Raw genomic sequence first — 18,400 nt, forward strand, 5'->3', positions numbered from 1 at the left:
CTAATATACTCTAATATTCTCTGTCCTAATATACTCTAATATACTCCGATACACTAATATACTCTACTATACTCTAATATACTCTGTTCTAATATACTCTATTATACTCCGATACACTAATATACTCTAATATACTCTAATATTCTCTGTGTTCTAATATACTCTGATACACTCTAATATACTGTAATGTACTCTGTATATTCCAATATACTCTGATATACTCTGATATGTTCTATTATACTCTAATATGTTCTAATATACTTTTATATACTCGTATGTGTTCTAATATAATCTGATATGCTTTAATATAGTCTAATGTACTCTAATATACTCTATTCCAATATACTCTAATATTCTCTAATATACTCTAATATGCTCTGATGTAGTCTAACGCACTCTAATATACTGTATATATTCCAATATACTCTAGTACCTATCTAATATATTCTAATATATTCAAATATAGTCTAATATAATGCTTTAATATAGTCTAACTTACTCTACTATACTCTGTATATTCCAATAAACTCTAATGTACTTTAATTTACTCTAATATGTTCTAATATAGTCTAACATTCTCTCATATATTCTATTATGCTCTAATATAGTCTAATACACTCTAATACACTCTAATACACTCTAATATACTCTAACATCCTCTAATATAATCTAATATACTGTAAAAATTCATTCTTACTTCCCAGGTAAATGTTTGATAGATTATTTTCTCAGATGCCTCAGACTTTTACACAGTCCTGCATGCAAAAAATTTATATTATACACAAAGTTTATATTGTGCTGTAACTTAAATCAGGAGCGTTTTGTTTAAAGAACCATGTATATCTTTAAAGAGCCATCCAAATCCTGCTTTTCCATCATAGAAAATAAATTAACCATGCAAAGAACCATTTATGGCTCTTGCAGTGTTTACGGTTCTATACGAACCACTGTTGAATGCAAAAGTTTGGGCGCCCTGGCCAATTTACTTGTTGTTGTTGATTTTCTAAGTGAAAATTAGTTCACAAACTCTGCACTTTCATGCACAATTACTTTCCTTTCTTTACTCCTAGTGAGACTCTGGCAGCTGCATTCTGAATCAGCTGAAGCTGTTTGTAGTTATTGTACAACCCCATTTCCAAAAAAGTTGGGACGCTGTGCAAAATGTAAATAAAAACAAAATGCAATGATGTGCAAATCATTTAGACCCTATATTTAATTGAAAATAGTACAAAGACAACAAAGCAAATGTTGAAACTGAGACATTTTTATTGTTTTTTTTTTATAAAAACACATGAACATTTAGAATTTGCTGTCAATTTTTGCCTATTTTTAAAAGAATATAAAGTTTAAATGATCTGCACATTATTGCTTTTTGTTTTTATTTACTTTTTGCACAGCGTCCAAACTCTTTTGGAAATGGGCTTGTAATTGTAAGTTTAATATAAAGCACTTTTTCATGGTCATGTGGAATCCTAGTGTTTATAGTTAATAGTAAATGGACCAATCAGAGCGTCCAAAAAGACCTGGAATCAGTTCTAGTACATTAGATTTAGTATGTAAAGTTTAGGAGATGAGCCGTTCTAGATATATGTGATATTTATTTACAGGTGTGACCGTTTGTATGACCTCATGTTCTGATATTACATATATCGCTGTTGTCGGATTAAAACCTCGTATCTCCAAAATAGTAACTTTGCAGGAGAAGGAAAAAACCTACTTTACTTTTAATGTAAGTCAATGGAACCAGACGTCTTTCTGAGAAATTCTCGTCGTTTCTTTTTGGTCCATTCATCTTGAAATTTACAAACAATGCAAAGGACAACAGGCGTTTTCAAATTATGTCAAAAACTGAAAAACAACAAAAACGGAGATACAAGGTTTTGGTTTTGTTCCCGACAGCAGCAATAAAGATGTTTAAGTGTGTGTGTTAGTGCATGGGGGCAGGGTGGTGCTGTAGGATGGCACATTAGTAGCTTTCTGAATTACATACACACAAATGACAGCTTTGCTCTTCTACTGAACAGATAGCCTGTTATTGACAGACACACACACACACACACACACACAGGTGCACACACTCATTTCTTCTGGTCTTATAATGGACATGAGTCAGTGGTGTGCACCAGCTAACACAAATGTACTCAGATCTGACCTTTAGTAGGTGTGTTGTAAATGTGAGTGAGCGTCAGCGTGCGGGCAGTGTGTGTGTGTGTGTGTGTGTGTGTGTGTGTGTGTGTCTACACCGCTGCACCACTTTGCCCTTCCCCACACTCAAGACACTCTGAAGGATAATCAGGCGTTCCAGGCCGGATCCTCAATCCACTACCAGACGCGACTCTGGGACGTTATAGGGGGGTGCAGTGCATACAACACATGGGGGGCACCAGACAAAGGTCTCAGCACCACGACTTAAACGTGAAAGAACTATTACCTTAAAGCACTGCTTTGACTGTTAATGAGGGACGTTACGAGATAAAAGAGACAATTGTGTTATACTACCAATTACTCTGTACTAAAAAAGTTAAAAGTATTGCGACCTGCTAGACACTCTTAGAAATGAAGGTAGTAAACTGTCACTGGGGTGGAACCCTAAAGGGTTCATCTCAGTGCCTTTAGTCAGGGAACATAACTGAACCAGAATCCACTGAAATGATCTGTTCTAAGCTGGACTGACTCCACACACCCCGGCTCGCCTCGCCTCCAGGCTTTTATTCTACTGCTCTGCTTTAAAACATTCGGTTATGAAAAGGAACAAATACCAACTTTTCACCTGGAGGAACTGATTTAAGCTCCACAGTCAGACCTTAGAACCACTGTAGAACCTTTGAAGGAAACTTTACACTGTTTGTAGCTTGATGAACGAGAAATGAACCTGCATAGAACCTGCAGAAAACCTCCCATAAAATTTCTAGAAGTTTTGTAGATGATGACATGACAGAACAGTGGCTTTAACTTAAAGTCTATCAGCAAATGAACACCTATTAAAATGCCTCTTGAGTGGACAGTGATCACTTGACGTGGTGATAGCAAAGATATTCAGCTTCTCGTGATGAAATTCTTCATGGTCTACTGCAAAATCAAGGCTTTTTTAGAACATATAATGGCAGACGAGATGTGGAGAGACTGAGCTTTAATTTTACATTTACATCTACATCTGGCCTGAGTGGATCAGGCATATCAGTGCTGCTGGAGTGTCCACTCACTGTCCACTCTATTAGATACTCTTACCTTGTTGGTCCACCTTGTAGATGTGAAGTCAGAGACGACAGCTCATCTGCTGCTGCACAGTTTGTGTTGGTCATCCTCTAGTCCTTCATCAGTGGTCACAGGAGGCTGCTGGCTGGATATTTTTGGTTGGTGGACTATTCTCAGTCCAGCAGAGACACTGAAGTGATTAAAGACTCCAGCGTCACTGCTGTGTCTGATCCACTCAGACCAGCGCAACACACCACCACCATGTCAGTGTTACTGCAGTGCTGAGAATGATCCACCACCCAAACAGTACCTGCTCTGTGAGGGTCCATGGGGGTCCGGACCACTGAAGAACAGGGTAAAAGGTGGCTAACAGAGTAATAATTCAAATTGCTTAGTCAGGCGTTTCTCGCACTAGTTTCATCTCGATCGCATCTCATTTCACAAGATAAATGTATTTTTTTCCCTCTCTCCTTCTTTATTTCTAGATAATTGGGACAATCCCACTGATGCCAAACTCTGCAGGACCCTCCAACCAATCTGGCGGCGGGACTCCTTCACTACAAGTCCAACCAATCACACCGCAGCTGCTGACCAATGCGCAAGGTCAGATCATCGCCACGGTGATTGGGAACCAGATTCTGCCCGTCATCAACACCCAGGGAATCACGCTGTCACCAATCAAACCTGGACAGCAGGTGAGGCCTGATACAAACACTTAAAAAGATGGTTCTGCAAGGGTTCTTTGGTAAAGTCAGTGGTTCTGTTTAGAGCCAAGAACCCTCAAAGAACAATTTGCACAGTGAAGTCGTTCTTCAGGTTGATGGAGAAAGTGTTGTATAGGGTTCCATATAGCACACCACACTTGACAGTGTGACAACAGCAGAACCCTTTTTGGTGCTACATAGAACCATTTTCAAAAAGGTTCTATATACAAGTGTTCTTAAGTGAAGAGAATAGAACCGTGAACACTGAAAGCAGGCATTTCAATGATCAAAGGGTTCACAAAAGGGTTCCTACGATTGTTGAAGAATGGGTTTTATATGGTTCTATATAGAACCTCTTTGAAAATGGTTCTATTTAGCACCAAAAAGGGTCTTGATGTTATTACCATGCTTGTTACCATACCCTTTTTGGTGCTATATAGAACCCTTTTCTAAAAGGTTCTTGATAGAACCATGCGACACACATTCTCCAACAATCTGAAGAACTTCTTCAGGATGCAAAGAACTCGCTAATCATGCAAAGTGTTGTTTGAGTGTTCATGGTTCCATATAGGCCCTTTTTCTTTCCTAAAGAACCCTTGAAGAACATTTTACGTCTGCAGAAATGGGTGTGGATCTTCAAATGGGCCTTATTTATCCCCAAACATGAATGACCTCATCTCAGCGCCGTTTATTTGGATTTGAGGACTGAAATATTAAAGCGTGCTGTGTATAATCGTGCGGTTTTGGCTGAGTGTACAGTGTAAAAGTGCTGATTTAGCATCTCACAGTGGGCAAATAGTGTCATCTAAACAAAAGTGTTGTCAGAGTTGAGAAGGTCTGGCTGCAGCCGTGCACTCTCAGCCTGACAGGCACCGCCAGCCTATTGATGCCGTCAGGGCTGCTCCGCCACCACAGTGGAGGAAAAACAGCGAAACACGAACTGCTGGGCAACACGAGCTACACTGATCATACATTAACGTTGCCATAGTGATAATAAAGTTATTAAATATGGAAACTTTCTAAATAAAATCTGCCACGACGATCAGACATAACGGGTTTCCAATGGGAAAAAACAAAAAGGCTACTGAAACGAATGAAAGCCAAGCTGAACACGATTAGAGCCGGTTATCAAAAACCGTAATATTGATTAAGATAGAGCTCATTAAGGGTTCTAAGAGGTTATGACGATGTACAGTCAACGTAGTACCGATTATTACAACATCCTAGAAATGTTGTCAGACAACGTTTGTGTACATTTCAACGTTGTGACAGTGTAGAAAAGCACCAGCCGACGCCGCTGTGGCCACCAAAGCACTACATTGTCACAACATAACTGTGATTGCAGGACAGATAGAAATAAAACCTGATGGTTTTGCTTCCTAATGGGAATTGGCTTGATGGTTGCCACTAAAGGCCATTAGGAAACATCTGATTAAACTCCTGAAAACCTCCAGGAACCAACAGACACTTTTAATGGGTTCTATGATATTTTTCAACAGGGAGGTACATTAAGTCTAACTCTCTAGCCGAGTTACGGACGGAAAACGGATGAAGTGATGATGTCGTTAAGCAGTAGAAGCCAGACGTTACCGGCTTCTGCCACTGTGGCAGAGAGTGCATGTGCACGTGGCGTCACTGGTGCTGGGAGTGCAGGTCTGCAGCCAGACTCTACTGGAGTTTGTTATGCGAGTTATTGTTAAACATAACCTGGTTACATACGTTAAATCACAGATAAATCACTGCCGGCACACAGTACAACAGTCCAGGGCTTCTCAAAGGGTTACGCTAATACAGTCTATTTAAAACGGCAGACAAAAATAGTTAAAGTGGGCATTTCTGAAGAAAGACTACTAAACACAGCCGCGGCACATCACTGCACTCTTTCAGGTGTGTTTCATTAATGTTATTCCGAGTTGACGCTGACGATGAATATCAACGACCTGCCAAAATTCAGATAAATGTTTGCACCCTCGCTGGAGGGGGGACTTTTCCGCTGAATAAATATTTTATGGCAACGTGAGAAATTGCATAAATGACAATAGAGATGCGTTTGTTGAATAAACAGTATAACTGTGGATAGAATAAAGTCATATCATCATATCATATCAGTCAGATCATGCGCTCCCGTTTTTGTCAGGTCGTCTTTTTATTTATCTTATTTATTTTTTGTTATTTTGATGTTAAATAAAAAAAAAAAGGCTTGAAACAGCAAACATGGAATAAAATGACCCAAATGCAGATAAAAGTTTGTAGCCGCGCTTGAGGGGCATTTTTGCTGAATAAACATTGTATTGAGTAACAAGAAATGAGATCCGTCACAGTGGAAATACATCTGGCACATAAGTAACTATGAATGGAATAAGGTCATATGATGGATCATAAATAATTCAAAGAAAAAAAAAATCTGAAACAAAAATTTGAGATTTTAAATTGAAAATTAAGTGTCTGGACTGCCTTCAGATTTTTTGTTATTTGAACTTCGATTAAGATGTTGTCAAGGGGTTAAGCACAGATTTTTGTCACATTAACTGACTGTTTGAATTAACTCCAGTGTTTTTATATTTAAACTTCGTATCTCCATTTTCTGTGTTTTTCAGTTTTTGACATAATTTGAAATTGACTGTCGCCCTTTACATTGTGTGTAAGTTTCATGGTGAATGGACCAAGAGAAACGGCCCAAAATGAGTTGGAAAAAATTCTGGTTCCATTGACTTACATTGAAATAAAGTAGGTTTTTTCCTTCTCCTGTAAAGTTACCGTTTTGGAGATAAAGGTTTTTCCTCTGACAACAGTCATAAAATATATATATATATATATTTATATAGCAGTGATTAGACAGTAAACAGACGTAAAGAGGTCTCCCGCCGATTAACGGACATGTCCTGAGATGTGTCCCTCGGTGCTCTTCTGCCATAGTACAACACCAAGCTGCTCGGCATTGAGGGGTTCTCATATTTCTCCGAAATTATTTCTGTGACCAGACGTCTTTTATTCTCCTGTGCAGAGCCGGACTGAAACCTGCTTCCTGATGCATACATTACTGACGAAAAGGAACTGTTTCACTCTGCAGTGCAACTTTGCAGCAGCGTCCAAAAGGACTGACATTCGTGTTATTATAACACCTGTAATATCACATATACATTATACTACACCATAAGAAAGGAGATGTGCCTTGCGAACAGGCTGAAGTAGTTGTGAGAAATGAATAAAGGTGCTTTTAGACCTATTACTGCGTATATCCACGAAATAAATGTAAAGTATAATGAGGTCGTACGCGCATGCAAGCCAATCCATCTGCATTCATAAGCCAAGCTAGTCGGAGTCGTATTCCACACGCGCAGTCTCTGCCTCGCTCTCCTGTTCCCACACTCTGCTCGACATGAAAAGGTTTATTTTATCTCCTTCGCTTCCTTACTGACTTAAGAAGCAGCGGAGCAGCGTAGCACACAAAAGTAAAATCTCATTGTCTCAGTGTTTCCCTTCAGAGGAACACTCCTGACACGGCTAGTTAGGATTACAGAGAGAGAGAGCGAGCATTTCTGTGTTGACAGAAACCAAAGCTTCAGTCTTTCTCAGCTGATAATAAGCTGCAGGAAGTTTGTGTGGGTTTATATGTGTGTGTGTGTGTGTGTGTGTGTGTCAGTGCGCGGGGGCTGCCTGTTGGTGTGTGTCTGTGTTGTGTAGTAAGGTGTGAGAGAGAACAGGCCTGTGTGAGGAGAGTGTGTGGTAAAGCTGTAAATACAGGCAAGTCAAAGTTTATTTATCCCGCATTTTTTACAGCAGCTCCAAAGCCCCAAGTCAAAGCCCCGAAGGGTGGCGGTAGCAGGAAAAACACCCCTGGGAGCAAGAGAACGATACCTTGAGAGGAACAAAGACTCCGCAGAGGAGCCCATCCTCCTCCGGCCCACACCGGATAGCAAACAATAACCCACGCTGCAAAAAATGGTGTCCATTCAAGTCAAATGTTCTGAAATATACTCATGACATCCAATATGTGTCCTGTTGAGATTGTTGTCAACTTAATGTGAGATTATTTAACTTATTTCTAGACGATTTAAGTGATTTAATATATTTAAGTGGAATTATCTCACTGTACTGGCAGATAATTGTGGCTGAAATCAGCAAAATGATCTGCCAGTCTAGTGAGATAATGTTATTATAACACTATAACAAATAACCTAAAACAAGTAAAAATCTTTAAATAAGCCCGATAATCTTATAATAAGTGCACAACCATCTCACGATCGCAAATGCTTGATATATCAACTAGATTTAAGATCATTTCACTTGACAATAGACCATTGTTTGCAGTGCATGAGCAAAATAAACAGAGAATAAGATTTCACAATTAATATAGATATTAATATACCGCGACCCTATCTGGACTAAGCGGTTAATCGAAGATGATGATGATGAATTTATATAGAATATTGAGTATGCATTCCTGGGAAAATAATGGGCCAAGCCCAAAATAGCAAGACATTAAGCTTTTAACGGTCTTAATAACGAATCATTAAACAAATATGTAAATGAAGTTAATATGGGGAGTTTTTCCCTTGGATTCCTGTGATATGTTGGACGTTTAGTGCGTAAATGTGCAGACGATCAGTGTTGATCCCCTCAGCGCTGACGGCTTCAGACAGCTGGAAAACACTAGATATTCTGTACGCTCTTTAAAAAGATTGTTCTTTAAGGGTTCTTTAGTGAAGAAAATGGTCCTTAAAGAACCATTTCAACGATTAAAGGCTTCTTTGCATCACAAAAGCGTTCTTCAGATTGATGAAGAATGTGTTGTAGATGCTTGCATATAGAACCTTTTTGAATAGGGTTTTATATATGGCGCCAAAAAGGGGTCTTCTATGGGGAACTTTATAGGAGAACAGCAAAACATTCCAACTTTTAATGCAAGTAAAGGTAAAAATATTTGTTCCAGATCATTTGAAGCGTTTCTATTGGTCCTTTTGCCATGCAGTTTTCACTCCGTGTAAAGGACACCTGTGTTCAAATGTTGTAGAAAAATATAATATAGAAAAAATAAATGAGATGCCTGGGGTTATTTATTTATTTATTATTTTGTTTTATTTTGGACAGTGGGGATGTGTTTTATGTGTGCTGCAGTTTCACAATGGCCTTCTTCACAGCAGGGGTGTTTTTTTATGATATTGGCTCCACCAATGTGGTTGCTTGGTTCTGCTGTCTTAGGCCTTCTGTTCAGCTCCTGAAGGCCCAGCCAATGGGAGCGCTAGCTTGGCTCTATCTAGATACCACAGTGGAAAAAAAAATTCAAGATTTTGTTTCCTAGCAGAATTCAACAACGAAATAAGAGCATTAATGCAATTCTTTCTTTATTTATGTATGATTTTTCTGAAGGCCCCGAGTGCCTTAAGGGTTCCCCATGTTCTAATATGTTGCGCGATCTCGATATATATATATAAATATAACTGCAATACTAGTATTCTGTCATGCAGATGTTCTGTATGAATACAGAGATGTCTTTGTAGAGGAAGAGAGAGAATTCTTTGTGTTTAAGATATAAGGAACGTAAGTGGTCATGTGTGTAAAGTGGACAGTGCTCTGTATAACCACAAGTTGGATGTGTGTGTGTGTGACGGTGGTGTGTGTGTGATTCCTGTCAGAAGCCCTCTCAGAGTCAGTAAAAGGCGCTCATTCATCGGAACCCCTGCAGAGAGGAGTGCGGAACAAAACTTCCAGCCCGCCTCCCAACAAACACACTGCTATTGTTCATTAACCGCATTGTTCAGGTCAAAACAAATGGGCAGGAACAGGACAAAGGAAGACTGCAAGCGCAGGCCTTTGTTTCATCACTGCAGATATATAGTCCTGCTCCCTATTCCCCACACCGCTTTACGGTCAATGAATTGGAAAAAAAGGAAGAACCGAACGCAGGTTGACCTCATTTTCTTTCGGGAGGTGTCCCGTGTCATTTTCCCGCTGTGTCTGATCACCCTTGCGAGCACATTAATGCATTTGTAATAATGTTTATGGTTGTCGTCTGCGTCTTCCAAATAACTCGCGAACAATCTCTGCCATCCGATAATTTACGGCTGTCAAGCAGCCCGGAGCCGCCGAGATTCCGGATAATTCCTCCGGCAGCCGCCGACAGCTCTGACAGTGTGTGCAACACTTCTTTTGACGCCTCTCGCCACCCCAAACAAACACCCTAACACACACACACTCTGGAGAGTATAATTAATAGCGCGAGGGAATAGCATAAAGAATCTAACCTACTTTTAGATTGACAACGAGGCCTTTCTTGCCAAGAGGAGACGCACTGTCTTGATCTTGTAAAAGCAGCTCAATCGTGCATAAAACATGAAAATATACAGTTTTAAGCTCATGCCACATTGCTCCTAATGACGGCCCGTACGGCTCTGCTGGGGCTGTGATTGCTGCTTTCGCTAAAGCGGTGCGTTTGCGATTTCATGTTAAGGATTCCGAATATCCCCACGTTGTCATTGTGCCGCGTTTTCCTTTACGTGTGCTTGAAAGCATGTGACAGGAGTGTTCAAGGAGAAATTGTGTAGAAAGAGAAACACTAGAAGTGGCAACTCGTCCAGTCCAAACCTCTGTCTTAACTGCTCACGGTGGCGGAGACTGTCTGTCCCACGCTCTGGCCTGTCTGGGGTACACCTCAGGACACAGTGGCGTTTTAAAGTTTCTCAAATGTTTGAAAATTATATCATTTTCCAAACTAATGTTTATTATCGTCCAGTTTTGCCAAATGTTTCCCCCCCCCAACATGGAACTGGATGGCACTGCTCTCGGGTTTACCGGTCAGTCTACATCCCGACCCTCACCTGTGGTCATGAGCTGTGGGTAATGACCGACAGAACGAGATCGCGAATACAAGCAGCGGAAATGAGCGTCTCCGCAGGGTGGCGGGCTACACTCTACTGACATGGTGAGGAGCTCGGCCATCCAGCAGGAGCTTGGAGCAGAGCCGCTACTCCTCCGCATTGAGAGGAGCCAGCTGAGGAAGTTCAGGGCTTCTGGATCAGCCTCCCGGTGGGGGTGTACCAGGCACAGCCTACTGGGATGGGACTCCGGGGTCGTCCTAGGACCCACTGGGGGGGATCATATCTCCAAGTTGGCCTGGGAGCGGCTTGGGGTCCCCGGGAATGAGGTGGAGGGAGTTGGGGGGACAGGGTTGACTAGGATTCTCTGCTCTCCCACCTGCTGTGGCGACCCTGTCTGGACTAAACAGATAATGATGATGATGATGATGATGATGATGATTGACACTGATGTACTCGTACTTGTTGGTTTGCAGTGATGAACTTAACGCATGGGAAAAGACTCTGTGCTCTTTGTTGGTAAGAGTCGCTCAACCTGACGAGCTCAAACTCAATTCCGGAAACAGATGGGGGCTCCTGAGTGTCGCGACTGTCTAAACGTTGGCCCTCTCATCAACAGATCCGGCGTTTGATCTCTGGTGATGCTACAACCATCCGAGGCCGGGAGTCCAAGTGAGCAAAGTTGGCCTCGTTCTCGCTGAGTGGGTAGGATGAGGCGCCGTTTTAAACTCCTGTAACTCAAGTTTAAAAGCTCTTAAATATAACAGCGGTGTTAAAGTGTTTTATGCTGTTCCGTGTTCATGATTTTATTCTTTTACATTAAAAACATTTAAGCATTTATAAACTATGATCTTCCTCAAATGCTCCATATCATCCCATTCATTATGGACTCGCTCAGGAGCGCCCTCTAGTGTTTGAAAAACCCGGAAGACATTGCAGAGTGGGAATTCTCCTCTCTACAGGTTCTCTGGTGGGGCTTCACAGGACTGGGAGGAAGCCTGTGTTTGCCTTCGCCCTCTTAACGCTGGTGTTAAGTCCTAACTAGTGGATGGATTGGATGTGACGGAATTGGGAGAAAAATTAAAGTTGGGACAGTAGATCAAATACAAAGAATAAATAAATAAATATAATAAAAATAAAAATAATAGTAAGAAACAGAAAGCAATGGTTTGAACATCCACTTTGACCTGTATTCAAGCAAATCAAAAGACGAGACACTTAATGTTTTACCTTATTTAAGTCTGACAGCACAAAACGTTTTAAAAGAGGTGACACGTCACGCGTGTATATAAAAGGAGACCTTTATGAACTCGAAGCGGTCAGGACAAATTGTCCAGCTCTTTAAATCAGTGTTCTTTCACAAGGATTTTAGGTATTTCACCCTCTAGGGTGCACGGAGTTGTTAAAAGTGTGAGGGAATCTGGAAAATTCTCTGCGAGGCCAAGAACCACAACTGCATGTTCATGACCTGCCACCCCTCAGATGGCACTGTGTGAAATACTGCAATGGCATCACACATGAATTTCTATTTGCTGCAGACATTTATTCAAACCCTGCTGTTCAGTGTTGACCCCTTAAAATGCGCGCAGTCTTTAGGCATTACAGTTACGTTTTAATCAGGAACTGCTTTGAATTCTTTGGTAACTGCTCTAAAACTGATATGCAAGGCATGTACTTACGAGAGTGAGGCATCGAAGTGTGCACCCACATCCTGGTCCTGGCAGTTTAATCACTTAACAGGCCAAAGTGTTAAAATAACTCCATTAGTTTGCACTGAAGGTCGTGTAGTTACTAAATAATAAGCCTTTATATGACATAAACCTGGAGTGTTAAGGGATTAAAGGTAATCATATTATTTTAACACCTTATGACTTATTACATGAACTAATAAACGGGCCTGTTACCCATATTATCCACTCATATGACTGCAGTTATTTGAGCTGACCACAGGTAAGTCCTATAGGACTGTGAAGCCGAGGGTTGTCAGCGTTCACAGTTATGTTTATGCCAGAACAAACAATATGAACTGGGCACATTTTCCTGCTAATATATGTAGACCACGAAGTCGTGGGTCTTACAGAAACAACACACGGTGTATTAAAACATGTTTAGAGGAATGTTTGTTGCTTAAAAAGTTTGTTTTAAATAAAAAAATGTTTAATAAAAAAACAGAAGCTTTATTTGATTTACATTTACGGCATTTTGCTGACGCTCTAATCCAGAGCGATTTACAATTTGATAATTTTACACAGGGAGGCGAAGGCGGTGTTGGGAGTCTTGCCCAAGGACTCTTATTGGTATAGTGTAGGGTGTTTGCCCTGGTGGGGATTGAACCCCAGTCTACAGCGTAGTAGGCGAAGGCAGTGTTAGGAGTCTTGCCCAAGGACTCTTATTGGTATAGTGTAGGGTGTTTGCCCTGGTGGGGATTGAACCCCAGCCTCCAGCGCAGAGATGTTAACCACTACACTAACCAACTACATTTGGTTTTACTCATAACTCTGTGTAATTATACAGCTTACATGTACAGCATGTACATGCAGTGCATGAACCATTTCATGCATGCATGGTTCTTCAGATTGATGGAGAACGCATTATGTATGGTTCCATATGGAACCAGAAAATGATTCTGTGTATAACATCGATTATTACCTATTGTTACAATGTCAAAAGGAACCGTTTCATGCTTTAGACTCTTATTAGTCCCACAACGAAGATATTTCACCTCTGCATCTAACCCATTAGTGCAGTGAAATGCCACATACACACTAGTGAGCACACACGCACACTAGGGGGCAGTGAGCACACTTGCCCGGAGCGGTGGGCGGCCCTATCCGCAGGTTAGGGGGTTAGGTGCCTTGCTCTAGGACACCTCAGTCATGGACTGTCAGCTCTGGGCAACCTTCCGGTCACAGGGCCAGATCCCTAACCTCCAGCCCACGACTGCACCTTAAATGGTTCTTTGCATGGTGAAATGGTTCTTCGGATTGATGGAGGACGCATGATGTATGGTTCCATATAGAACCTATTTGAAAATGGTTCTATATAGCACCAATTATTACTACAGCACATTCTCCAACAATCTGAAGAACCGTTTTGCTGTGCAAAGACCGTTGAACCAGGCAATTGTTTTTTGAGTGTTCTACGTAGAATCATTTCTTTTACTGAAGAACCTTTGAAGAACTTTTTTTTTTTTTAGAGTGCAGTCTGGGTTACTGGAATAAAACCGAGAAGAACGCAGGCGATAAAACTCCGGTAAAAATGAAATTAAAGGTAAATAAATATAATAAGTATAAATATAAGTGCAGGTGAGCAAAGTGTGAGGACGGAAGTAAAGCAGTAAACACCCTGCAGAAATGATGGAGCCTCGGACCGCAGCGATGCCCTGATGTGGAATAACAGTAATAATTCCTTCTTCATCTTTTGTGTGTCCACAGCTGCCCCAGGCCCCCCAGGCCCAGCCGACTCCCCCAGTGTCTCAGCCAGGACTGCTGAGAATGCCCCACAGCCAGAGCCCTCTGCGCCAGGCCTCTTCGTCCTCCTCAACATCATCATCCTCGTCCTCAGCTCTCAGCGTGGGACAGCTGGTTAGCAGTGAGTAACCACAGCAACACTGCACCACACTACGCTACACTACACTACATGTGGCCACATTTATGGACGCCGGCACTTTGTAGTCGCACTCATTCTCTCGTACGCACCTGTAAAATTACAGGTTAGTGAAGTGGTGGTTATCGCAGTATGGCTGGCTCTGGCATGCACTTGAGAGGTTTAAAAGGAAATAATGGTATGAAAACACTAAAGTGAACAGGGGTCACAGCGCAACATCACGGGTCCAAGCACAAAGCTCTGGTCAGCCCACAAAACAAAGAACATCGCTCCTTTTGAGCCTGGCTCTTCTACTTCTTTCTGCCGTCTGCATGTCCCAGCACTGCAAACTCCACCGGTGTTTCTTCGTCTCTTCGTCAGCAGCCGAACAGTTCTTAGTGTTTTTTTCTTCTTCTTCTTCTTCAGTACACTATTAAAAAACTGTACGCTTCACGAACAGAGAGGCTGTGTGGAGTTGCTTAGCCTCGGCTACCGCCACATATAAATCACTCTCGGCTGCCTGTCACAGCCGCGGCGTCCCTTTAAAAACTGCTTTACTTAGATAAATTCTCATTTGTCACAGGCAATTGCCCTAAACCCATTTCAAAGGCATCTGCTATGGAGTTTTGAATTCAATAAAAGGGAAGTTGCCATTGATCAACTTGTTGTGAACACGACCAATGGACTGATTCATATTTCTTTTTTTTCCTCCTTCTTCTGTGTCAACATGTACATAATACCTCTGGCATTCTCCATTCATTTTGTCAATTTGCCGCCAGGGTGCAGTTTTCTATGCCACACTGTGTTTGTCGCAATGTCCTTGGCTAACACTAACTCCGCACAACACGGCTTTGAATGGAGGGGAAAAAATCAAAGTGACCCGCAGCCACAAAAGCCTGAATGTTTCTTGCTTGGCTGGAAGAAGAAGTCCAATCCCAGACTTTGCACGCAGCTCAAAAAGGACAAGAAAACAAATCCATAGCCATACAGGAAGACCGTACGTACATTCGTGGCCATTTTTGTTTGTTTTTTAATTTGTTTTTTTCATTCATAATCATTTAAAATAATAACTGAATGTGCTGGGTTTTTAAAAAATATTGTTTGGGAGGTTTTAAAGAGCTGTGGCCACAGGTCGAAGGAAGAGGCGCACATTGGTACTGTACTTTTGGGGAGGTGTTGTCTTACTGTGAGATTAAGTTTGTAAAGAGATCTGTTTTTATATCTTGCAGATGTATTATTAGAATACACTGTCCTCAATGTCTTCAGTAACATCTTCCATTACAATACGTTTATATTACATACTGATGAGGTACATAGGAACAAAAACTTAATTCACTCTTACAAACGGAAGAGCTCAGTAACGCTGAGATTAATAACTGATCACATTGATTTATCAGTCTACTCAGGCTTTAGAAGAGCTCAGTAACACTGAGATTAATAACTGATCACATTGATTTATCAGTCTACTCAGGCTTTAGCAGAGCTCAGTAACGCTGAGATTAATAACTGATCACATTGATTTATCAGTCTACTCAGACTTTAGCAGAGCTCAGTAACACTGAGATTAATAACTGATCACATTGATTTATCAGTCTACTCAGGCTTTAGCAGAGCTCAGTAACACTGAGATTAATAACTGATCACATTGATTTATCAGTCTACTCAGGCTTTAGCAGAGCTCAGTAACGCTGAGATTAATAACTGATCACATTGATTTATCAGTCTACTCAGACTTTAGCAGAGCTCAGTAACACTGAGATTAATAACTGATCACATTGATTTATCAGTCTACTCAGACTTTAGCAGAGCTCAGTAACACTGAGATTAATAACTGATCACATTGATTTATCAGTCTACTCAGACTTTAGCAGAGCTCAGTAACGCTGAGATTAATAACCGATCACATTGATTTATCAGTCTACTCAGGCTTTAGCAGAGCTCAGTAACACTGAGATTAATAACTGATCACATTGATTTATCAGTCTACTCAGGCTTTAGAAGAGCTCAGTAACACTGAGATTAATAACCGATCACATTGATTTATCAGTCTACTCAGGCTTTAGAAGAGCTCAGTAACACTGAGATTAATAACCGATCACATTGATTTATCAGTCTACTCAGACTTTAGAAGAGCTCAGTAACACTGAGATTAATAACTGATCACATTGATTTATCAGTCTACTCAGGCTTTAGCAGAGCTCAGTAACGCTGAGATTAATAACTGATCACATTGATTTATCAGTCTAATCAGGCTTTAGCAGAGCTCAGTAACGCTGAGATTAATAACCGATCACATTGATTTATCAGTCTACTCAGACTTTAGCAGAGCTCAGTAACGCTGAGATTAATAACTGATCACATTGATTTATCAGTCTACTCAGGCTTTAGCAGAGCTCAGTAACACTGAAATTAATAACTGATCACATTGATTTATCAGTCTACTCAGGCTTTAGCAGAGCTCAGTAACGCTGAGATTAATAACTGATCACATTGATTTATCAGTCTACTCAGGCTTTAGCAGAGCTCAGTAACACTGAGATTAATAACTGATCACATTGATTTATCAGTCTACTCAGACTTTAGCAGAGCTCAGTAACGCTGAGATTAATAACCGATCACATTGATTTATCAGTCTACTCAGGCTTTAGCAGAGCTCAGTAACACTGAGATTAATAACTGATCACATTGATTTATCAGTCTACTCAGGCTTTAGCAGAGCTCAGTAACACTGAGATTAATAACTGATCACATTGATTTATCAGTCTACTCAGACTTTAGCAGAGCTCAGTAACGCTGAGATTAATAACCGATCACATTGATTTATCAGTCTACTCAGGCTTCAGCAGAGCTCAGTAACACTGAGATTAATAACTGATCACATTGATTTATCAGTCTACTCAGACTTTAGCAGAGCTCAGTAACGCTGAGATTAATAACCGATCACATTGATTTATCAGTCTACTCAGGCTTTAGCAGAGCTCAGTAACGCTGAGATTAATAACCGATCACATTGATTTATCAGTCTACTCAGACTTTAGCAGAGCTCAGTAACGCTGAGATTAATAACTGATCACATTGATTTATCAGTCTACTCAGGCTTTAGCAGAGCTCAGTAACACTGAAATTAATAACTGATCACATTGATTTATCAGTCTACTCAGGCTTTAGCAGAGCTCAGTAACGCTGAGATTAATAACTGATCACATTGATTTATCAGTCTACTCAGACTTTAGCAGAGCTCAGTAACGCTGAGATTAATAACCGATCACATTGATTTATCAGTCTACTCAGGCTTTAGCAGAGCTCAGTAACACTGAGATTAATAACCGATCACATTGATTTATCAGTCTACTCAGGCTTTAGCAGAGCTCAGTAACGCTGAGATTAATAACCGATCACATTGATTTATCACTCTACTCAGGCTTTAGCAGAGCTCAGTAACACTGAGATTAATAACCGATCACATTGATTTATCAGTCTACTCAGGCTTTAGCAGAGCTCAGTAATGCTGAGATTAATAACCGATCACATTGATTTATCAGTCTACTCAGGCTTTAGCAGAGCTCAGTAACACTGAGATTAATAACCGATCACATTGATTTATCAGTCTACTCAGGCTTTAGCAGAGCTCAGTAACGCTGAGATTAATAACCGATCACATTGATTTATCACTCTACTCAGGCTTTAGCAGAGCTCAGTAACGCTGAGATTAATAACCGATCGCATTGATTTATCAGTCTACTCAGGCTTTAGCAGAGCTCAGTAACGCTGAGATTAATAACTGATCACATTGATTTATCAGTCTACTCAGACTTTAGCAGAGCTCAGTAACACTGAGATTAATAACTGATCACATTGATTTATCAGTCTACTCAGGCTTTAGCAGAGCTCAGTAACACTGAGATTAATAACCGATCACATTGATTTATCAGTCTACTCAGACTTTAGCAGAGCTCAGTAACACTGAGATTAATAACTGATCACATTGATTTATCAGTCTACTCAGGCTTTAGCAGAGCTCAGTAACGCTGAGATTAATAACCGATCACATTGATTTATCAGTCTACTCAGGCTTTAGCAGAGCTCAGTAACGCTGAGATT

The 18,400-nt window shown here is 40.7% G+C and overlaps 1 protein-coding gene across 1 annotated transcript in view; it reads left to right on the plus strand.

Moving 5' to 3' along the window:
- The window catches only part of pou6f2 (POU class 6 homeobox 2), a 197,291-nt gene that overhangs the window by 161,302 nt on the left and 17,589 nt on the right, over positions 1-18,400 (plus strand). Inside the window, exons 7-8 of the mRNA XM_017709204.2 lie at positions 3,681-3,890; positions 14,149-14,305. Of these exons, the coding sequence (XP_017564693.1) occupies positions 3,681-3,890; positions 14,149-14,305 (367 nt within the window). The remainder of the gene's footprint in view (positions 1-3,680; positions 3,891-14,148; positions 14,306-18,400) is intronic.

This window comes from Pygocentrus nattereri, chromosome 24 (assembly GCF_015220715.1).
Source record: "Pygocentrus nattereri isolate fPygNat1 chromosome 24, fPygNat1.pri, whole genome shotgun sequence".
NCBI lineage: Eukaryota > Metazoa > Chordata > Actinopteri > Characiformes > Serrasalmidae > Pygocentrus > Pygocentrus nattereri.